We start from the raw sequence: 18,070 nt of genomic DNA on the forward strand, positions 1-18,070 counted from the left end.
AGCAATAAATATTTAATAGAAATATAACGCATCAGAACGTGTGCAACAAACTATAACAGCTATTCATACAAACGCACTGCATTGTAAACTGTTATACTTGCCCTCGCGCAGTCACTCAGCCAGCTAACACTCTCGCTCCTACTTCGCTGCCTCTGCCGCTGCTGCTGCGCTATTGCTCTTGTCGCTGCTGAGCCCATTCAGTCAGTCAGTGCTCAAGCAGCCGTCGCGCCAGTCACAACGTAGCGCACGTTCGCTCCGCTCAATCGCTCGCCTCTTTTTCGGTACTCTTTACGCTTAGCGCCGCGCTTTAAGATTTTTCGTATTGTTCTGCTGCGCCTGCGCAACTGCGCTGCTGCGTACGAAGGAGCTGCTGGAAGTGGAACTGGAAGTGCAGTCGTCGCGACGACGCATTTTGTTTATTATTTGTGTAAATTTCCTGCTTGCCATTGCGAGCGAGCGGGGCGGGGCAGCAAACGGAAATGCAGCGAAAAGGAAATCAAACGTTTGACAAACGGAAATCGAATTGTGCGCGAGTGAGAAATTAATTGAGTCAAATCAAATCAGCAAACGGCGATATTTAAGCAGAAAGCCAAATCAAACAGTACACAACAAAAAGAAAAACATAATAATAATCATATGTATGTGTATGTGTTAGTGTCGGTGTGCGAATAATAACAATAAAGTGAGCCGTGGTTAGTTTCGCTTAGAGTCAACAATAGCCGCTTGCATTGATTTATAGTCCAAGTGTAAATAATTGCCACAAATGAATTCAATTGAATTGAAATTCCTGCATTGATGCGCGATTTGGACATTTTCACAACTGACTCTATACCACTAAAACACACACACACACACGCACATAAAGGCCACGCGGAGCCGCATTTATTGACTGAATTTTTTGACTTTGTGGTAAGTGCAACAATTAACTGCGAATTTGGCGACCTACAACCAACGATCGCTCTATCGTACTCGACTAAGAGTTTTAGCTAGCATAGTTTGAGCAAAGGTTGTTTTGTCATCTCACAAGCTAAGTACAGTACAGCCTGGCTAGAGGCGCACCTTGCAGCAATGATGTGGCAATATGCAGAGCCACTCCTACTTCACAAAAAATCACAAAATAAAAGACCGAAATGATTATGATTATGCAATGTTCTGTCAGAGATCTTGCACATGCGCATTTTAGCTGAAATTATATATTACGAAATCTAGAGAGGTTTGTCTTGGCCACATTTCTATATACCGTACTACACATATTCTGTCTGACTCTTTTTGTTCTGCTTCTGCTTCTGCTGCTGCTGCCCTAGACAAAAGAGCTGCCAAAGTTGGTCGGAAAGTAGTTGGTTTATCATAACAATAGAATTGTCTCTTATGGCCTTTCGCAAGCAGGCAGCAGGGAAAAGGCAAAGAAAATTGTTAAAAGCTTTTAATTTACGATGCTTACGACGACTATTAAAACGCGATTTGAATTGCTGATGCTGCCTGGCTGCCTGGCTGCCCCTATAGTAATTAAAAGCTGCTCAGGCAGCCAGTTACAAACATACATACATACATATGTACAAATATATATTATGTATCGATAGTAATTTCATTTGCCGCAAAAACAAATCAAAAGAGCTGAATTCAATCGGAATTCTAATAATATTTCTATCTAGTCTGCCCTTGGCCTCTCTGTGTATATAATTACATATGATTTGCCTTGCGGTTGAGTCACAGTGAAGCCAGGTAATTGTGGAACACAATTTGTTGTGGCAGGTAGCTAGGTAGCTAGAAGTCGCTGCTCACGCTGTCTATTTCTCTTGATAGTCTCATTAATTTCTGTAGCGAATGCCTTTGCATTTGAATGACGACAGATTCATTGAAATTCCAAGCGGAAAAAAGGGCTACAGAACCCTTTGGACAGGATGTTGTCTGGTGAGGAGCGAGCGGATTAACATAATTTTTAAAACTTTTCTCTGTTGTTGACTTTGTTTTTCCCCATTTGGCTTTGTCTCTGCGTCTTTCGAAGCCCAATCAACGACTTTTTTCATATGTAAATCTTTCTCTGCGTCTAGACTCGATCTGATATTTCTCCCTCTCTCTCTATCTGTCTATATCTATGTCTCTCTCGCCCAGCAGTTGTTAACGAGTTGAGTGTGCTCAGATTTCAAAACTATTTATAGTTTCACTTTCAATAACAATTAAAAATAAAACCTCTCTCAGCGTGATCTAAATTTACAGATTTCGCTTGCTCTATTGCTATATATATGTATATATACACATCCGATCATCAGCCATTTGCGCTTTCATTTCGATTGATAACTATAATGTGCTAGTATAGCATAGAAGACTATCTCAACTTTCTAGAGTGTCGCTAGCATTTTGATTTGCATAATCGTCTTTTGCACGGGAAAGACTTTCACGCGATCCAAATGATATTCTAGCTGAACCCATTGGCTTTAATTGTTGGCCAATTATCAGCGGCGGTGTGACAAGTACTTGCTTCTGTCCAGCCGCCAGGTGTGCAGCACACCTGGCCTAAGCCATATCTCTCTCGAGAGAGCTGAGACCTCGTTCAAAGTCAAAGTTGAAGATGAAGAAATGCTAATTAAAAAAAAGAGCCAAAAATAAAAACAAAAAAATGTAAAAAAAACGTAAATTTATTTGTGTCAAGTCTATTAACTAATTTCTGTAATACTCGCAGCAGCTCAGCTCAGTTTCTCAGTTTTCTTTCTTTTTTTTCGACTGGTCCATTTGCTCAGCTCAGCCTCTATACAGGTGATTATGATGTTATTATCAATGTCGCTTTTGTTGCCATTGTCATATTTATTGTTGTTGCTGTTGTAGCTGTGGTTTTTGTTGTTTTGAAACACTTGCGCACACACAGAGTTGACAATTGTCAAGTTTGTTTGGCTCTGGGCGCACGAATCGAAGTCGAAACTGTGCCAAAGGCATTCGTGCAGATAGCCGCATTCATTGAGCACCCATGCCCAAGTAGCGCCGTATCAGAACAGGCAGCTGGTCGGAAATACCAAACAAGTGTTGTTTACTTTTATAAAAACACACAAAACCTACAAAGCCATTGTTATTAAAGCCCAATTCTTATTATCAAAACTCGCACAAGCAAAAAGCGCGACAGAAAACACAATGCATGAATAAATGTTTTTGCTGCTAACGTTGAACACAATATAAATATTTCACTCATTTATAAATATTACTCTTTTAAAATATTGATCAATTACAGAAAATAAATAAAAAATGATTTCCCATTTCTTTTTTCGAGTTGCCTCCTGTGAGGATTGAACTCACGACCCCTGGTTTACAAGACCAGTGCTCTGCCACTGAGCTAAAGAGGCGCATACGAGCTTCTGGCCTGATTCACAACAACATTTACGCGAACAGAATTTTTCTTAACAGAACACTGCCAGTGTTAACAGCAACAGCCGACTGCGGTCATGTTCAATTAACAGCGCCATGTTAATTCAAGCAGTAGCTAACAGAGGCGAACGCATTTGCATTAAATTGACGCGTCATAAACAAACTTTGATTCAAATGTATTTACGCCTGCCTATTGTTACCTGGCGTGTTCGTATTAGAAAACAAAACAGGTGTCATCTCCATTTTAGTAATTGTTGAGAATTATTTGCATTGCCCGTATGGCGGCGCACAAGCAAGCACAAATTGTGGGCGCACTGAGCTCATCTCACAGCAATTTGTAGGTGCGCTTCAAAAACAAAAACAACAAACAAATTTGAAATATATTGAAATGTTAATAAGTAAGTTATGTGTGTACGTACATGCATGTGTTTACATGTATGACAGGCGACGGGCAACACCTCCTCCAATAACAAAACGCGATTCAAATTGGACATTTTATACGTGGGGGCCTGACGTCTCCACAAACATTTCAGTCCAACAACAACAGCGACAACAACAACAACGACAATGATAGAGCAACTGTATAAATGTTATATATGGGTTATGTGTGTACTTTCAAATGGAATTGCCTTTTGAATTCGTGCATTTAATTTGCATAAAAAGCTCATTACAATTTTCGTTCAGTGCAAAGCTCAGCGACGCGTGGGAAGCCTGGAAGTGACGCCTGGAAGATTGGCAGCGATTTTAGCTTTTCACTTTACCCCACACACACACACACACACATTCACATGCGTACACACTCAAGCTAAGCTCAAGTAATTTATTTATGTAATTGTCAACCGATAGCGATCAGCCATAATTCGAATGCATATTTATGGGCAAAGAGAGCAGATCCACTGAGGCGTTTAATTGCTTCGCTCTTTTTCCCAGCCAAATGCCTGCCCATCTAGGCATCAACAGAGACATCAAAGTGGCCATAGAAGCAATCTTCTCTAATTAGAATTTATGTTCAATTTACAGCGATAATCTGTAACAAAATGTACCCAAAATGCCATATATAGTACCTATTTAATATGTTCTTAAGTCTAACAGTTTATGGAATACCAAAGAACATATGGTTTAATGTGCCAAAGTAAATATTAATAAACATTCTAAATTTGAGAAGTAATTAAAAAAAAAGTTCTAAAAATATTTAGTTATGTTTATAGTTAATTAATGTAAAATATATATATATAATTAATATAAATATACACAAAATTAATATAAATCAGCTTTATACAATAGTAATACTATTAATATACCATTATAAACAATATAACCTTAAACTGCATAAATATTAAGACGTATTTAAATGTACCTAAATAGGCACCAATGTACCATGGCTAGCAATGATACCAGTTCTGTTACATTTCCAGCAGACACACACTCGTGCATGTATAAGTGTGTCAAGTGTGATTAAGACTGTGTTTTCAGAGAACTTATCTATCCCACGAGACCTTTCCACTCGATTGACGAGTTCGAGTTCGAGATCGAGCTCGGGCGACATAGGCGACATCAATTTCAAGATTTGTGACCATTTCTTGGGTTCGTTTTTGGCCAAAGTCAAAGCCAAAGCCAAAGCCAAAGACGCGAATAGGCTAAAGAGCTGTCGCGACCAATAGACCGGAATCCATGGCCAACAACAACAGCAACAACAACAACGAGTTTCTTTCACCTTGCTGATGTCCCAGTTGTTTGGCCAGCGCGTCGCCATCGCCACAGTCAAAAGCAAATGCAATTTCTGTGTATTTCGACATAAATTTAACAGTACATTTGCAACTAGTTCTTAGTTCTTGGACATTACACGGGCCACACAACTGTTTGGCTGCTTTAGCATTTAACACCTGTGCCGCCCCACCTCTTTGGTCTACCTGAGGTTAAAACACGCTTAAATGTATAAATTATATATGTATGTATTAAATATACGTATAAATGTTGAGGTAGATTTTTCTTTTTGTCAAGTTTCTGTTTCACTGTTGACTAACACCGGAAACTGGCTGCCGCTTCACGGCGTGTTAAATGTTGATATGTATATAGAAACGAGAAGTGCTACAAAAGTTGTACATATTAGATAACAATATAATATATGTATATTATCTAATATATTTAACTTCTATGTTGGCTAAATACGAAACTATTAAATGAAGCTTGAAACAATTTAGCTGCAGTTAAACTCACTTCGAATAAAATGGTTCAATAGAAAAATTAGATTAATCAATAATTGTCATATAAAGTTTAAAGTATTCATGATAAAAATATTTCAAACCAAGAATTTGTAAAGCAAAATTCTAAAGTTAGGGCAATAATCAAATTTCTATTTTGGTAAATAGTTGATAGTTATTAGAAAATGTTGAGCTAGAAGTTTCAAGATATCTGAGTATTACGAAAGCTCATTTGTAGGATTATTCTAAATAATATGTATATTTTATATAAAATAAAATATATGGCAAAAATTTGTTCAGTTCTGTAGAAGTTTTATCGTGAATAAACAAACGCGATTCAAAAAGTTGAATAATAATAATAAATAAATAATATTTAAAAATTACAAATAAGTAATTGAACAAATAATTTACAAACTAATTTAATTATAATATATAATTATCTAATAAGCAGTGTAAGTTTAATTAAAATGAAGCCAACGAGATTTGCTTTCCTAAAATCTATTCGCCTCTTGAATTAGCCTAGCAATTGCACATTTAATTCCTCTCCAAGCTCCTCCGTCTATTAGCATTTGCCTCACATGAAACCTATAAAGCTGCCCTCGCCACGAGTATGGCTTGATAATTATCAGGCATAGGCATAAATAAGTACAGAGCTCTGGCTATTTCTTGTGTTTCGTGTTTCTGCTGGTCTTGATCGTGGTCTGCTTCTTGCCATAGTTGCGCTTCAGCGATCACTGCCACGCCCACACGCCTCCTGGGAAAACAGTCGCAATTGGAGTTGCAGTTGCAATTGCACTTGTAGTTGTTGTTGTTGCTGTTGTTATTGCTTTTCTTATTGAATTGCGAACAGGAGCCCTTGCAGCTCGGACACGCAAATTGTGTAGAATATATTCATATATATATATTATATATACATACATACATATCTATAGTTGGTTGAATGATCTTCATGCTTGGCTGCAAGTGTAGTTGTTGTTGCTGTTGTTGCGCATTTCTCACGCTGCACCAAATTAAGTGGCAAGTGCCAATGGCATTTGAAGAACAAACTCTATTCCCAAATGCCGGCTTCTCTCGCAGCCAAGTTCCATCGGGTCGCCAGATAACTAGGCATTGATGCTAAATTAGATTAATGATGGTGGGGCCTCCACACACATTAGAGACTCGAATTAGGCTACAGCCGGCGACTGGCACACGGAACGTGTCGACCTGCCAGCACGCAAGCCCAGAGAGAGAGAACAGCCAAGAAGCAAAGCCGCCAACATGCTGATGAAGTTCTAAGCTGAATTTGTTTTACACAATGATCTAGCGCACGGCTCTGGCTATGGTAATTAGTATGGCTGACTAATGACTGCCTTGTTTCAGCTCCCCAACCCAAGGAAGTTCACTCGAAATAGCACAATGTCAAAAATGATCTTGTCTACACACAGAGACAGACATATATACAGAGAGAGAGAGATACCACAAAGCCACAGCCACTGATTCGAGTACCTGCGGTCGGCAGCAGGTGTTTTCTGCACCCCACACAAGTCTCCGACTCAAGGTCTTGAAGCTGTGCAAAATCTGTGTCAAAATTCATAATCACGAATTCATGAGTTTGTCAAGTGGGGGATTATGAATTAGTCAAACTATGTTGCCCTCATTAGGCATAGACTGCAAGCAGCTCTGCCGTGTGTTCACGTCTCGAATCAATAGTTCGATTTGCGGCTGACGTGCGGAATTACTAGTTCCATAGGGTGTTTCGAAACAAGAAGGATTTTCACCATTAAATTGGTTTTTATCTATTGATCAATAAAATTGTTCTCAGTTCAATCTCTCTTGCTCTACCTTTCTCTCTCTCTCTCTCTCTCTCTCTGTCTTTACCTCTCCCTTTCTCAATTTTTCTCTCTTCGTCTTTCTAATTTTGTCTCTCTCTCGCTCATTCTGCGTCTTTCTCTCCCTGTCTTTCTCACTCTTCTCTCTCTCTGTCTTTTTCTCTCTCTCTCTCTTTTTTTTTCTCTCTCTATGTATCTCCCCGTGTCTTTTCATCTGTATATTCTCTCTCCCTCCGTCTCTTTGCCATACACCCTCTATAGGACTCTCCCCATCAATTTCTCTAAATATTTCGCTCTATATATCTTTATATTTCTCTCCATCTGTATGTTTGTTCATATCTTACTCTCCGTTTTTTTTCTCTCACCCACTCTCGCACCCTATATGTCCCTTCCTCTTCCTCTCCACCTCCCCTCTATCTCTGTCCTCCCTTATCGCACTGCCTTGAGACATGGACAAGCACTGAAATCTTGTGCCGCATTTGTAACAAAATCACATACAAATTTCTGTTGTCTGCTCGCCTTGCTGCATCTATGACAATCTATGAATGCTCTGTCTTTGTTGTTGTCTTTGTTTTTATGCGCTTTCAGAGGCAGCCGCCGCAAAAAAAACACAACAAGTGAAAAGCACAAAGGCAACAGATGCCGCCGCATTAGGTAATGTGATCTATGCAGGCAACAACAACAACAACAACAATACATGTAGCTGTATCTGTGAGATACATAGCGAAGGCTGCGTATCTGTGTATCTGCATATCGAATGCATATCTTTGTCTTTCACAAAGACCTGCGAGTGTTGTATGTTGTGTGTTGTATGTTCAGTGCGCATCTGAGCGAGTGCGATAAGTATCTGCAGTACCGAAAGTGCGTGTTGCTGATGAAAGTTGCAACTGCCTGTGGTCTGTGGCCTCTGGCTGTCGCTGTCGCTGTCGCTGCCTCTGTCGCTGTGGTTGCAACTGTTGCCCTAACGGAACATTGCCTTACAGCGCATTTGCATGTCATTATGAAGTAGAAGGCGAAGAAGAAGAACATTTCTAGCGATGCAAAGCTCTTAAGTATCTGTTCAAGTCATATTCATATTCAATGGGAGAACTGAGTGAAGCATATCATGCAAAGCTGAGAGCCGAGTACTGAGAGCTAATTAAACTGACTCTCAATGAGACGCGCTACAAAACTGTAACATGCCCAAGTAGTTAAAGCCGACGAACCGAAAATTGCGAACAGTCGCGAGTTCGAGAACCCAAGACTGAGGACTGAAGACAAGCTCAACTCCCTCTGGCTCAGCTGGCAATTGTTTTTGCCCAACGTTGCGGAACGCAAATTAAAGTGACTTTGAAGTGCCACAGCTCACTTGGGCGCTTGGGCACTTGGGACCTGGACGACTGTCAACTTGCCACAATCTTCGAGTCGAGCTCGGGTTCAGAGTGTAACCCTAACCACTGAGCTGTTATTAACGAGCTAAGCAAAGAATCTGAAATGGAAATAGAGGAAAATTCTGGTTTTAACTAGCCAACATATTGAATACGAAAAGAGAAGGTATATTACAGCATAGATCATAAAAGTGAAGAAGAGTCCATTGCTAGATATTAAAGTAAGTGTTTGGCATAATAAACACTCTAGAACGAGAACAAAGAAACTCTAGCGGAAAGGAGGGATTAGCTCTATAAGAAATGTCCAAGAACTCTAATATATAGTATATCTTCACATATTCTTTTGAAGCTGTTCTTAAGTAAATTATCACAGTAAATAAAAATCCATCTACTGTTATGTATCACAGTACTACTGTCTTAATACCTGAACATCGGAGGTCCTGGAACTTAAATGATATCTGTATATTCTCAATAATAACAAAGAGTTCATCTACCTCCTAAGTACTCATCTTTTTTAAATATTTTCATATATTATAATGTTACATCATGCCTTAATAATAATCCAATTTTTTCTCTTTGCAGACAGACGCCCCCCACACACAATTGTATTATGGACACCGGAAGCGTGGTTAGCGAACCAATTTCCGCGCATCATCGCGCCTTTGCCAAACAGAAATCGGCCTCGATGGTAAGTTCATGCGTTAGTTCAAGTTGTTGTAAATATTTTAAGTCATGCGCATAGCGCCCTATTGTCTAATTCGATGATATAAGCGCGCCACTAGCTAATTAGCCTCAGACACGCAGACGAAGCCCCCATGTGCCATATAGCCATATATCATATCAGAGCTCAGCTCAGCTCAGCGCGGCTCAGCATCTGATACTTTACATAATTTCACGCTAGAAAGTTTTTGAAATTGAAATTCACAAACCAAAAATACAAGTACAACATGCAACACGATCAACTAATACTAAAAATAGATATATATAATATATATACATATATACAATATATACATGTCTAATCCACTCAATCTCCGTTGAGTGTGTTGAATACATTGGCAAAAACTTTGCATTTACAGCAGCTATTAAATTGTTAATGCATCGTAATGCATTTTTAAGCAACACTTTCCCAACGGATCTACGAAATTGTTAATCATTCACTAAAGCATCTGAAGAAGCTTCAAATTCGTATTATCTGTTTGTTCACACCTCGAGAGCCGGTTGCGAATGCGAATGCGAATGCTACAATCGAAATTTTCACAATTTACGATTTTATCTTTGTCATTCAACATAATGAGTGAAGGCATGATTCATCTATGACTATATAACAGCACTATGCATACTAAGTTCTAAGAACGAAAAACTGTTATTCAACTAAGCAAAATACCAAAACAAATGATGAGCTTCCGATATATATAAATATATATATAGATATATCATCTAAGTCTATATATGATATACATACATCTTTCAGTTATCATTGAGCTATTATATTAGTTAGACTGCTTTAAACGTTTAGTCCGTTTTCATTTATCATATTAACTGCTCTATAGAGTTGTTATTGTTATTCATGTATGTATATATGTTGACAAGGCAGCAACTCAAACACAAGTTTCTATTTCTAGTCTAGTTCTCAATAGCCTGGTATCTGGTGTGTGTCTATATAAACTATAAATAAAGAATACTCTCGAATAAATATAAAAATATTGTCTCAATTAATTCAAATATAAACAAAAGGCTGGCATACTGTTATACCTCTCGCCCCAAAGTCACATAAATTTTATGATAGCTTAGTCTCTTATCTTGTCTTCATTCAAATTAAAAATATAAAAATATTTTAAATTAGACATATAAACTTAATACATTCATAAAAACTCTAGTTCTTGTACACTCATTTGTTTTTGTTTTTTAACTAGTATTGAGCCTAAAAAGAACAAAATGTTTCATGTAAAAATTTTTGCAACTACAACTAAATCTTTGTAGCTATAAATTATTGCTTATAATGCCTTATCACGATGAGTTACAAAATATTAGACAGATTATTTTATGTTAGCTTTCAGTTGATTTACAGCAGCATGAAACTGTTAAGTTGCATGTAAATGCTGCTAAGCACATATACACTTGTGTATGTAGTGCTGTTAACGAGCATAGCTTGAACAGCGAGTTAGCTAAATAGTGCAAAGCAGTGCCAAGCAGTGCAATGCAACAGGAAGCAAGGAGTCAACAATATATGTTAAATAATATTTACTATTAATTTACTAATAAATAAATCTATTAGCATATAAATTCCTAAACAAAAATTAAAACTAAAAATCTATGTACAAATATATATTTAAATTCCTACATAATTAATTATTTAAGCATCTAGATATTTCTTAAAATGCATCTAACACTTTCTAAATACCATCATCTTTGCTGTAATAACTTTAATAGACGTGATTTTACACCCACCATACAAAATTTAGTTGACTAATAATAATATCTGTAGGCGGCCGTAAAAACTTGGCTTATATTACGAATAGATAACGAGTCTATTTCCGTTAATGAAAAGGCATACATGCCTGACTTTCCATACATCTAGACATGGTAAAAAAAAAAAAATAAATGGTTGAGCAGCCATCCATACATATAACTAAAAAAAAATATAACACACACAACTGTAAAAGAGTCTTCTATTGAAGCACTTTCACTCGCAGCCAAACAGATTGAAAGCAACAGCAATTTATGAGTATTTTTCTTTTTACATTTCTTTCGCTATTTAGTATTGATGAGGGCCGTTAAATGGGCGGCGCACTGGTCATAAGAAATAAATTTGGAAATAAAGTAATACTAAATATATACCTTAATATATACAAAAAAAAAAAGACCATAAATACAATATGCTATTATATGGAAGTCAATGAACTTGTACGATTGGTGCCCATAATTAACAGTTGAAGAAGTAAATAATAGCACTAGAACCTTTCATTTATATTGTTTTTCCTCAAATATTATTTATAAAAAAAAAAATAACTAACAGAATATTGCGAGTTTCGGACTTAGAAAAAATGCTCTTTGATTTTCTGTCAAACTCTTATTCAATTCTGAAAATCTAATTTAAATAACCTACGGTTATGTTGATTTTTTTCTCAGCTGCATGACATTATGTCTTATCCAATTTATCATCCCCTATGGTAATTTACACCCTTTCGATGACAATATACGCTCAATTAATTTCTACCACAAAATTACTTCAATTATTCATCAACTCAAGGAAGGAGAAAGAAATGTGGTTCAATGTTGCAACTATGGAGAAATTATTGTAATTTAAGAGTGTAAAAAAACAACCGAAATGCCAGGAAGTTCTCACGTTCAGACTGGACATTGTCCGGTCCTTTGAGAATATTACAAGATAAGGGTTTATATTCGTATGAGCCTAGGTAGGGTGCATTTGGTGGTTGTTTCTGCGAGTGCATTCGAAAATCGTCTTAACGATCTTTTTGCCGGCTTCTTATTGCCGCTTCTGCTTTGTTGTTTGTTTCGTTAAGTTTGGCTGCCGCTAGGCACGTAGTCGTTGCCGAAAAGCTTTCATTGCGTCATCGACAGCAGCAACAGGTTGAGCGCGCTCTGTGCAATGGCACCAACACATAAAAGCTCGCTGCTGCTATGCAAAGCTTTTAGTTGACGAAAGAACCTACGCGTGCCAACAGCTGTTTTTTGTTGCGACAGCTTTCTTAACTTTTCGTACGCAATTTGTTTGTGAGTTGTGCTATTCTTAAGAAATGTTTGTAAACGAATGATTTGTTTTCATTGCTCGCTAAAAATGTGTTTACGATTGTAATATAAAACGGCAATCCTGCTGTGAATACCATAAATTTAATAGAAATGTCACATATATCGTATATGTATATGTATGTATGCACACGCGCAAACAGTGCTCTATTAGCGATTCATTAAATGGAATTAACCGTAAAGCTAGCTAAGTTAGCTAATCAAGCTAACTTTTTTGGTATATCATCGTTTGCAAACATTTCGCTAATTTATCTATACACAGTTCAATACACATGTGCTTATCTCTCTACATTTAGCAGAAGTAAACATATGACGATTTACTCCATAACAGCGCGACCGGCATAACAATAAACCAACGAAAGCTTTAAGCACAAGCTTCAGCTACAGCAATAAAGCACTCACACAAATACGCATACAAGCGAAGGCAAGCGCACGCACGCCTCGTAAGTGAATTGTTATTGTAGCCGAACCCGCACTCCTCCTCCCTCTGCGTGTCTTGACGAGCTTCAGTGAAATGAGAATCGCAAGTGTCAGTCTTCTCTCAGCTTTCGTTCGGCTGCCTTCGTTGATCCGCGCTAGCGCACCAGTTAAACTACCTGCTTCTGCTCCACTTAAAAGCTACTGCGCAACTCTTTCACCACGATTGCTGCACAGTCAATCAGCTGCAATGAGTCTGCCCGAGCGTAAGCCCTTCTCAGCGGATTTCTTCTTTCGGCAAGTGCGTAGAAATGCATTGAGAGAGCGTTTAGGCAGCTGCTCTAATTAGAATGTCTTCAACAGCTGTTCGACACTGAGAGCAGTACCTATAGCTACCTGCTGGCCGATACTAGCTCCGGCGAGGCCGTCATCATTGATCCCGTGCTGGAGCAGGCCAAGCGCGATGCGCAGCTCGTAAAAGATCTCGGCTTCAAGCTGAAATACGCGAGTAAGTGAATGTGAGGTGAATCCACCGAATTCAGCCACTGACCACAATGCCACCCAATTGATTTCTCCCCAGTCAACACACACATGCATGCCGACCACATAACGGGCAGCGGCTGGCTGCGTCAGCTAACGGGCTGCCAGTCGGTGATTGCTGCGGCCAGTGGAGCCAAGGCGGATCGGCATATCGCGGAGGGCGATCGCATCGATTTCGGCCGACATTCGATCGATACGCTGGCCACGCCCGGCCACACCAACGGCTGCATGAGCTACGTCATCAAGGAGCAGGGCTGTGTGTTCACCGGAGACACGTTGCTGATCCGCGGTTGCGGGCGCACCGATTTCCAAGAGGGCAGCCCCAAGAGTCTCTATGAGAATGTGCACGCCAAGATCTTTAGCTTGCCGGAAAACTATCGCATCTATCCGGCGCACGACTACAAGTGAGTTGACGGCGCTTTGCCATGTGCCTCTGCCATTTGCCAGCCGGATAATGAGTATGCTTGTGCTTACAGAGGTCAACTCGAGAGCAGCGTGTGGGAAGAGAAGCGCTACAATCCACGCCTCACCAAGACCCTCGATCAATTCATCGAGATCATGGAAAATCTCAATTTGCCGTATCCCAAGAAAATCGGTAAACAAATCGCAGGTTGAGCCTTTGATAAAAGCACACTCATGGGTATTTCTTTTAGATGCTTCGCTGCCAGCCAACCGGGAGTGTGGTGTATACGATATACCCAAGGAGTAGTACTTGAGTGTTATAAAGTATATAATATACACGAAAAACTCTCTAAAGGGGAAAGGAACCGCTCAAAAACTGTCTAGGCTTATGTTTTATACTTCGACTGTAATCAACACTTATTTATCTGATTTCTTTCCTTAAATACCAACTATGTATTAAAGTGTACATGAAATTATAAATAAATACATATCTGTAATTGGTCTATTTTAATTGTTTCGAATCAATTTTAAAGCTATTGTTGATATATTTATATTATATTATGTTTATATTACCTTACAATTGAACTTATTGTTATATTATTAGATCGCAACTCCTGCCACCCTATAACTGTTTTCGTGTGCGCCTCTTATCAAAAATTTATACACCGACTATCGCTCGCTTGGTCAAAAATCAAGTGTTGGTGTGGGGTAATAGACCTAGACCTGTGCATGTTGTTTCTGTGCTTTTTGACATTGTATTCACATTAAATTTAATCGATATCAATTATATTTAGTACACAAAGGCCGCATAAGCTTAAAGTTAATGAAAAACCAACAATTAAATAATTTTTGTTAGCCTCTCCCAATGGATTGAGTTTACGACTCTTGAGCCTTGAGGGCAAACTAAACTGTTCTGCTATAAACGTTTACTGGATGTGTTGAACGTATTCCTAAGTAGTTCTTATATTGTTTTTCAGAAAACAATAATTTTCTCTTTGCAACTAAATATTATTTAAGTATATTTTATGGAGGCTCATCCATTCGGTAATGCATATCATATAATCTTTGATACTCTCTTTAAAAAATCCTATTCAATTACATAACCTCAGCCCATAATCCATATCATTAAAAGAGCAAATTTACCCTGATCTGAAATCAATTCTCTATTTCATATAAGAGAGACCTCATGATGTGATATAATTAATTTGATTTTCCTCTTTTATAATATAATATGAATTCTTTTCAAATGGACTTCTCTTCTGTGCACATAAAACATTCATAGAGCTTAGATTCCTTAGACTCCTACTTAATTCTCAATAATTCATCTCTCTATCCACCTTCTCGCTCTCTTTCAGACCATACTCAATCCAAAGAGCTGCGCCAGTGCGGCCAAGTACAGTCTGCACGCGGCGTCAGAGAACAATCACGAGACGCAGCTGCATTTGAGCAGCGCCTCGTCGCATTGCTCCACAACGGGCAGGAGGCGCAAGGGCGGATCTCTAGGCGGAACACTCTCCTCTCGCTCCACACGCAGCGAGTCGAAGGAGTTGCGCTCTGCGCTGCAGGATCGCGAGGCTGTCATCCAGAACTTGCGCATTCAGCTCTGTCTGGGCAAGCTGCCTCGCCCCAGTGGCCCGCCCCTCGATGAGTCGGAGAAGCCAGCGGCAGAGCACAAATTGAATCGCCTGAAGGCTGAGGCGGAGAACAAACGCATCAAAATCAAGAACTTGAAGAGCGCACTGGAGAAGCTGGATATAACAGAGTAAGTGATCTGAGTCGAAATAACTCCTACAACCTACTGACTTCTCCCTCTCTCATTCCACCCCTCCCCGTTGCGTAGTAATATAGACATACGAATCCGGCAGGCGGAACTGGAGTATGCATTGGGCCGTGAAGAGCTGCAGATGCTCTCGATTGTGGAGGAGGCGCGTGCGCTGCAGGCTCGCCTGGAGAAGTCCAAGCCGGAGGCACAAACACTCTACAACATCATTAGCTCCGGCGTAACATTGAGTCTGCACGCCGTGCACGCCACGACCGGCCGCTGGGCGGCCCAGCAGCGGCCCGATCAGCCGGGCTTCTTTGTGGAATGGGCACTCGAGGGCGACGGACTGTACAAGGGCGATCGCATACTGGAGATCAATGGACGACTCGTGACTTGCAAGACCAAAGAGGAGCTGCAGAAGCACGTGGGCAACTCGGGCAAGTGCCAGATGGTGGTGCTGCGCAAGAAGTCTGTGCCCATACCGCAGAAGCAGCTGGACCAGGAGAAGGAGAACAACATGCGTCTACAGCATCGCATCTCCTACCTGGAAGAGCAAGTGCGTGAGCTGCAGACAGTGAAAGAACAACAACAACAGCAGCAGCTCCAATCCCAGCAGCAGTCGAAGCAACAATTGTCCACACAATCGAACAATGCACATGTGACCAGCATAAGCATATCGTCGCCAGCGGCGCCCTCGACGCCGCCGGACAAGCCGTTGATCTTCCAGCGGGGCAACTACATCACGACGCTCGTGGGCGGGAAACCGATTGAGCTGGTGGGCGACGAGATGCTGCCGCCCTCGCACGTCACCAAGACGCTGATCAAGGAGAACACCCATATCGATCTGCGCGAGCGCCTGCCCCAGTCGCATCTGTACACGATGCCGTCCAAGTCGCTGTCCGCCTCCAAGATATCCATCAACAGCGACTCGGCCTACATGCAGCAGCCGCAGAAGCGGGAGAAGGAGCGCCAGCGCGAGCGACATGAGCGCAACAGGGAGCGGGAGAGACCGCGGGACGCACTGCAGCAGCAGCAGCAGCTGCACAGGGAGCACATCATGAGCACGCATGCGCGCAGTGTGGAGCATCTCCACCAGTACAATGGGTAAGAATGGATAGCAGATGCTGATAGAGATCCACCCGTAAATATACTAACGACTCTCTCCTTTCATCTCCCCTCCCTAGTCTGGAACGTCGCCGTGACATGCCCCGCCAGAACGAGGCGCAAACCCTGCGTCCAACTCGCCTGCCCAGCGACGTGCGCAGCGTAAAGTCGCTCGACTTTGACAGCGAAAACGAATCGAAACCCTCGACCGGCAGCCGCGCCGTCCATCGACCCACGCCGCCCAAGAAGCCACTGCGTCTGTCGCTGCAGCGCGCCCAGAGCCTGCAGACTGTGGAGCTGAATCCCAGCTCCGAACATGTGGACCGCAAGCGGCCCATGAAGCGCGTCCATCACAACAGCAGCGCCAGCGGCGGCTCCTCGCCCAGCGAAGAGGCGCAGGGTCAATCCGCAACTCTCATCGAGAGCTGCAGTCCCATGCACACAGCCTCCCTGGGCAGGCACAAGCTCATCTGAGTCGTCATCCCCAATCGGACCTAGATTATATACAAATATTTTATTGGAGGAACAGCTGCGCTGCAGCTGTCGATCCCAACAGGCGGACATGTGCAACAAGAAACCTAATTTAAATTGTAATTTGTGAAATTCTATCATACACATAGAATTCCACGTATAGCTGTAGCTATATCTATACCTAAATCTCTATCTATATAAATGTATATGTATATGTATGACTTATGTACTTACCAGAGCTCATCATTTGTGGCTCAGTCAAGGCAAGATTGTATCCAAACTCTATTAGCACAATTCCATTCTGTAAATACACGACTGTTTGCATTCTAAATCAATGGACTTATTTATTTTTCGGAATGGATAAATAGAAGGAAATTTCTTCGAATGAAGAATAGATAGAAATAATATTTAGGCTGTCAAACTTCACTTTTAAAATAAAAGGTAATGTGATGTATTAGAAAATGAGCGCATATATGAGGAAATGACAGCATATTCATATGTATTTTGGTCAGATAAGATTAGATTTTAGCTCATAAGCAAAAACACATTTTATCTCCATATCAATTTGGGTTGCTAATCGGGTTTTTATAGATTTATCTATAAAATATTTCTACAGTGCTCTATTGACTGTCTGATATGTAATATTCAAAGGAATACACTGTAGTATTACACAGACCCCAGATAAATGTTATACGTATAACAATTTTTCGTCAATTTAAAATTGCAACAACCGGGATCGATGCAAGACAGGAACTCATTTACCTTAAATTATTTTAAAATATTCTCAATTTTGCAATTTCATAGCAAAGCGCACGATCATATTGCTTCATTCATAATATATTTGCATATGATAAGTATTTGAATGGAACT

The 18,070-nt window shown here is 40.3% G+C and overlaps 2 protein-coding genes and 1 non-coding gene across 6 annotated transcripts; 2 read left to right on the forward strand and 1 right to left on the reverse strand.

Moving 5' to 3' along the window:
• The first annotated feature begins 196 nt into the window (after window positions 1-196).
• sprt (PDZ domain-containing protein sprite) lies at window positions 197-17,531 on the forward strand. 2 transcript variants are annotated; one of them, XM_018106509.3, is made up of 5 exons: window positions 197-909; window positions 9,316-9,421; window positions 15,219-15,625; window positions 15,704-16,729; window positions 16,810-17,531. In XM_018106509.3, the coding sequence occupies exons 2-5, from the start codon at window positions 9,344-9,346 to the stop codon at window positions 17,201-17,203; spliced, it is 1,905 nt and encodes a 634-aa protein (XP_017961998.1). In that variant the 5' UTR covers window positions 197-909; window positions 9,316-9,343; the 3' UTR covers window positions 17,204-17,531. The 2 variants fall into 2 exon arrangements, with proteins under 2 accessions (XP_017961998.1, XP_089117184.1); XM_089261058.1 differs by having other exon boundaries at window positions 197-902; window positions 9,318-9,421.
• TRNAT-UGU (transfer RNA threonine (anticodon UGU)) lies at window positions 3,261-3,332 on the reverse strand. The gene has a single exon. It is a non-coding gene; the product is annotated as a tRNA-Thr (tRNA).
• LOC108654909 (persulfide dioxygenase ETHE1, mitochondrial) lies at window positions 12,337-14,368 on the forward strand. 3 transcript variants are annotated; one of them, XM_018106512.3, is made up of 6 exons: window positions 12,337-12,471; window positions 12,804-13,222; window positions 13,285-13,429; window positions 13,502-13,865; window positions 13,938-14,056; window positions 14,115-14,368. In XM_018106512.3, exons 2-6 carry the CDS (start codon window positions 13,019-13,021, stop codon window positions 14,168-14,170), a joined length of 888 nt encoding a protein of 295 aa, XP_017962001.1. In that variant the 5' UTR covers window positions 12,337-12,471; window positions 12,804-13,018; the 3' UTR covers window positions 14,171-14,368. The 3 variants fall into 3 exon arrangements, with proteins under 3 accessions (XP_017962001.1, XP_017962000.1, XP_089117185.1); XM_018106511.3 differs by having other exon boundaries at window positions 12,342-12,471; window positions 12,801-13,222; XM_089261059.1 differs by having other exon boundaries at window positions 12,393-12,471; window positions 12,767-13,222.
• Window positions 17,532-18,070: the final 539 nt, after the last annotated feature.

The sequence above is a fragment of the Drosophila navojoa genome, chromosome 5 (genome assembly GCF_054131105.1).
Source record: "Drosophila navojoa isolate 15081-1374.11 chromosome 5, UAZ_NAV_1.0, whole genome shotgun sequence".
Lineage (NCBI taxonomy): Eukaryota > Metazoa > Arthropoda > Insecta > Diptera > Drosophilidae > Drosophila > Drosophila navojoa.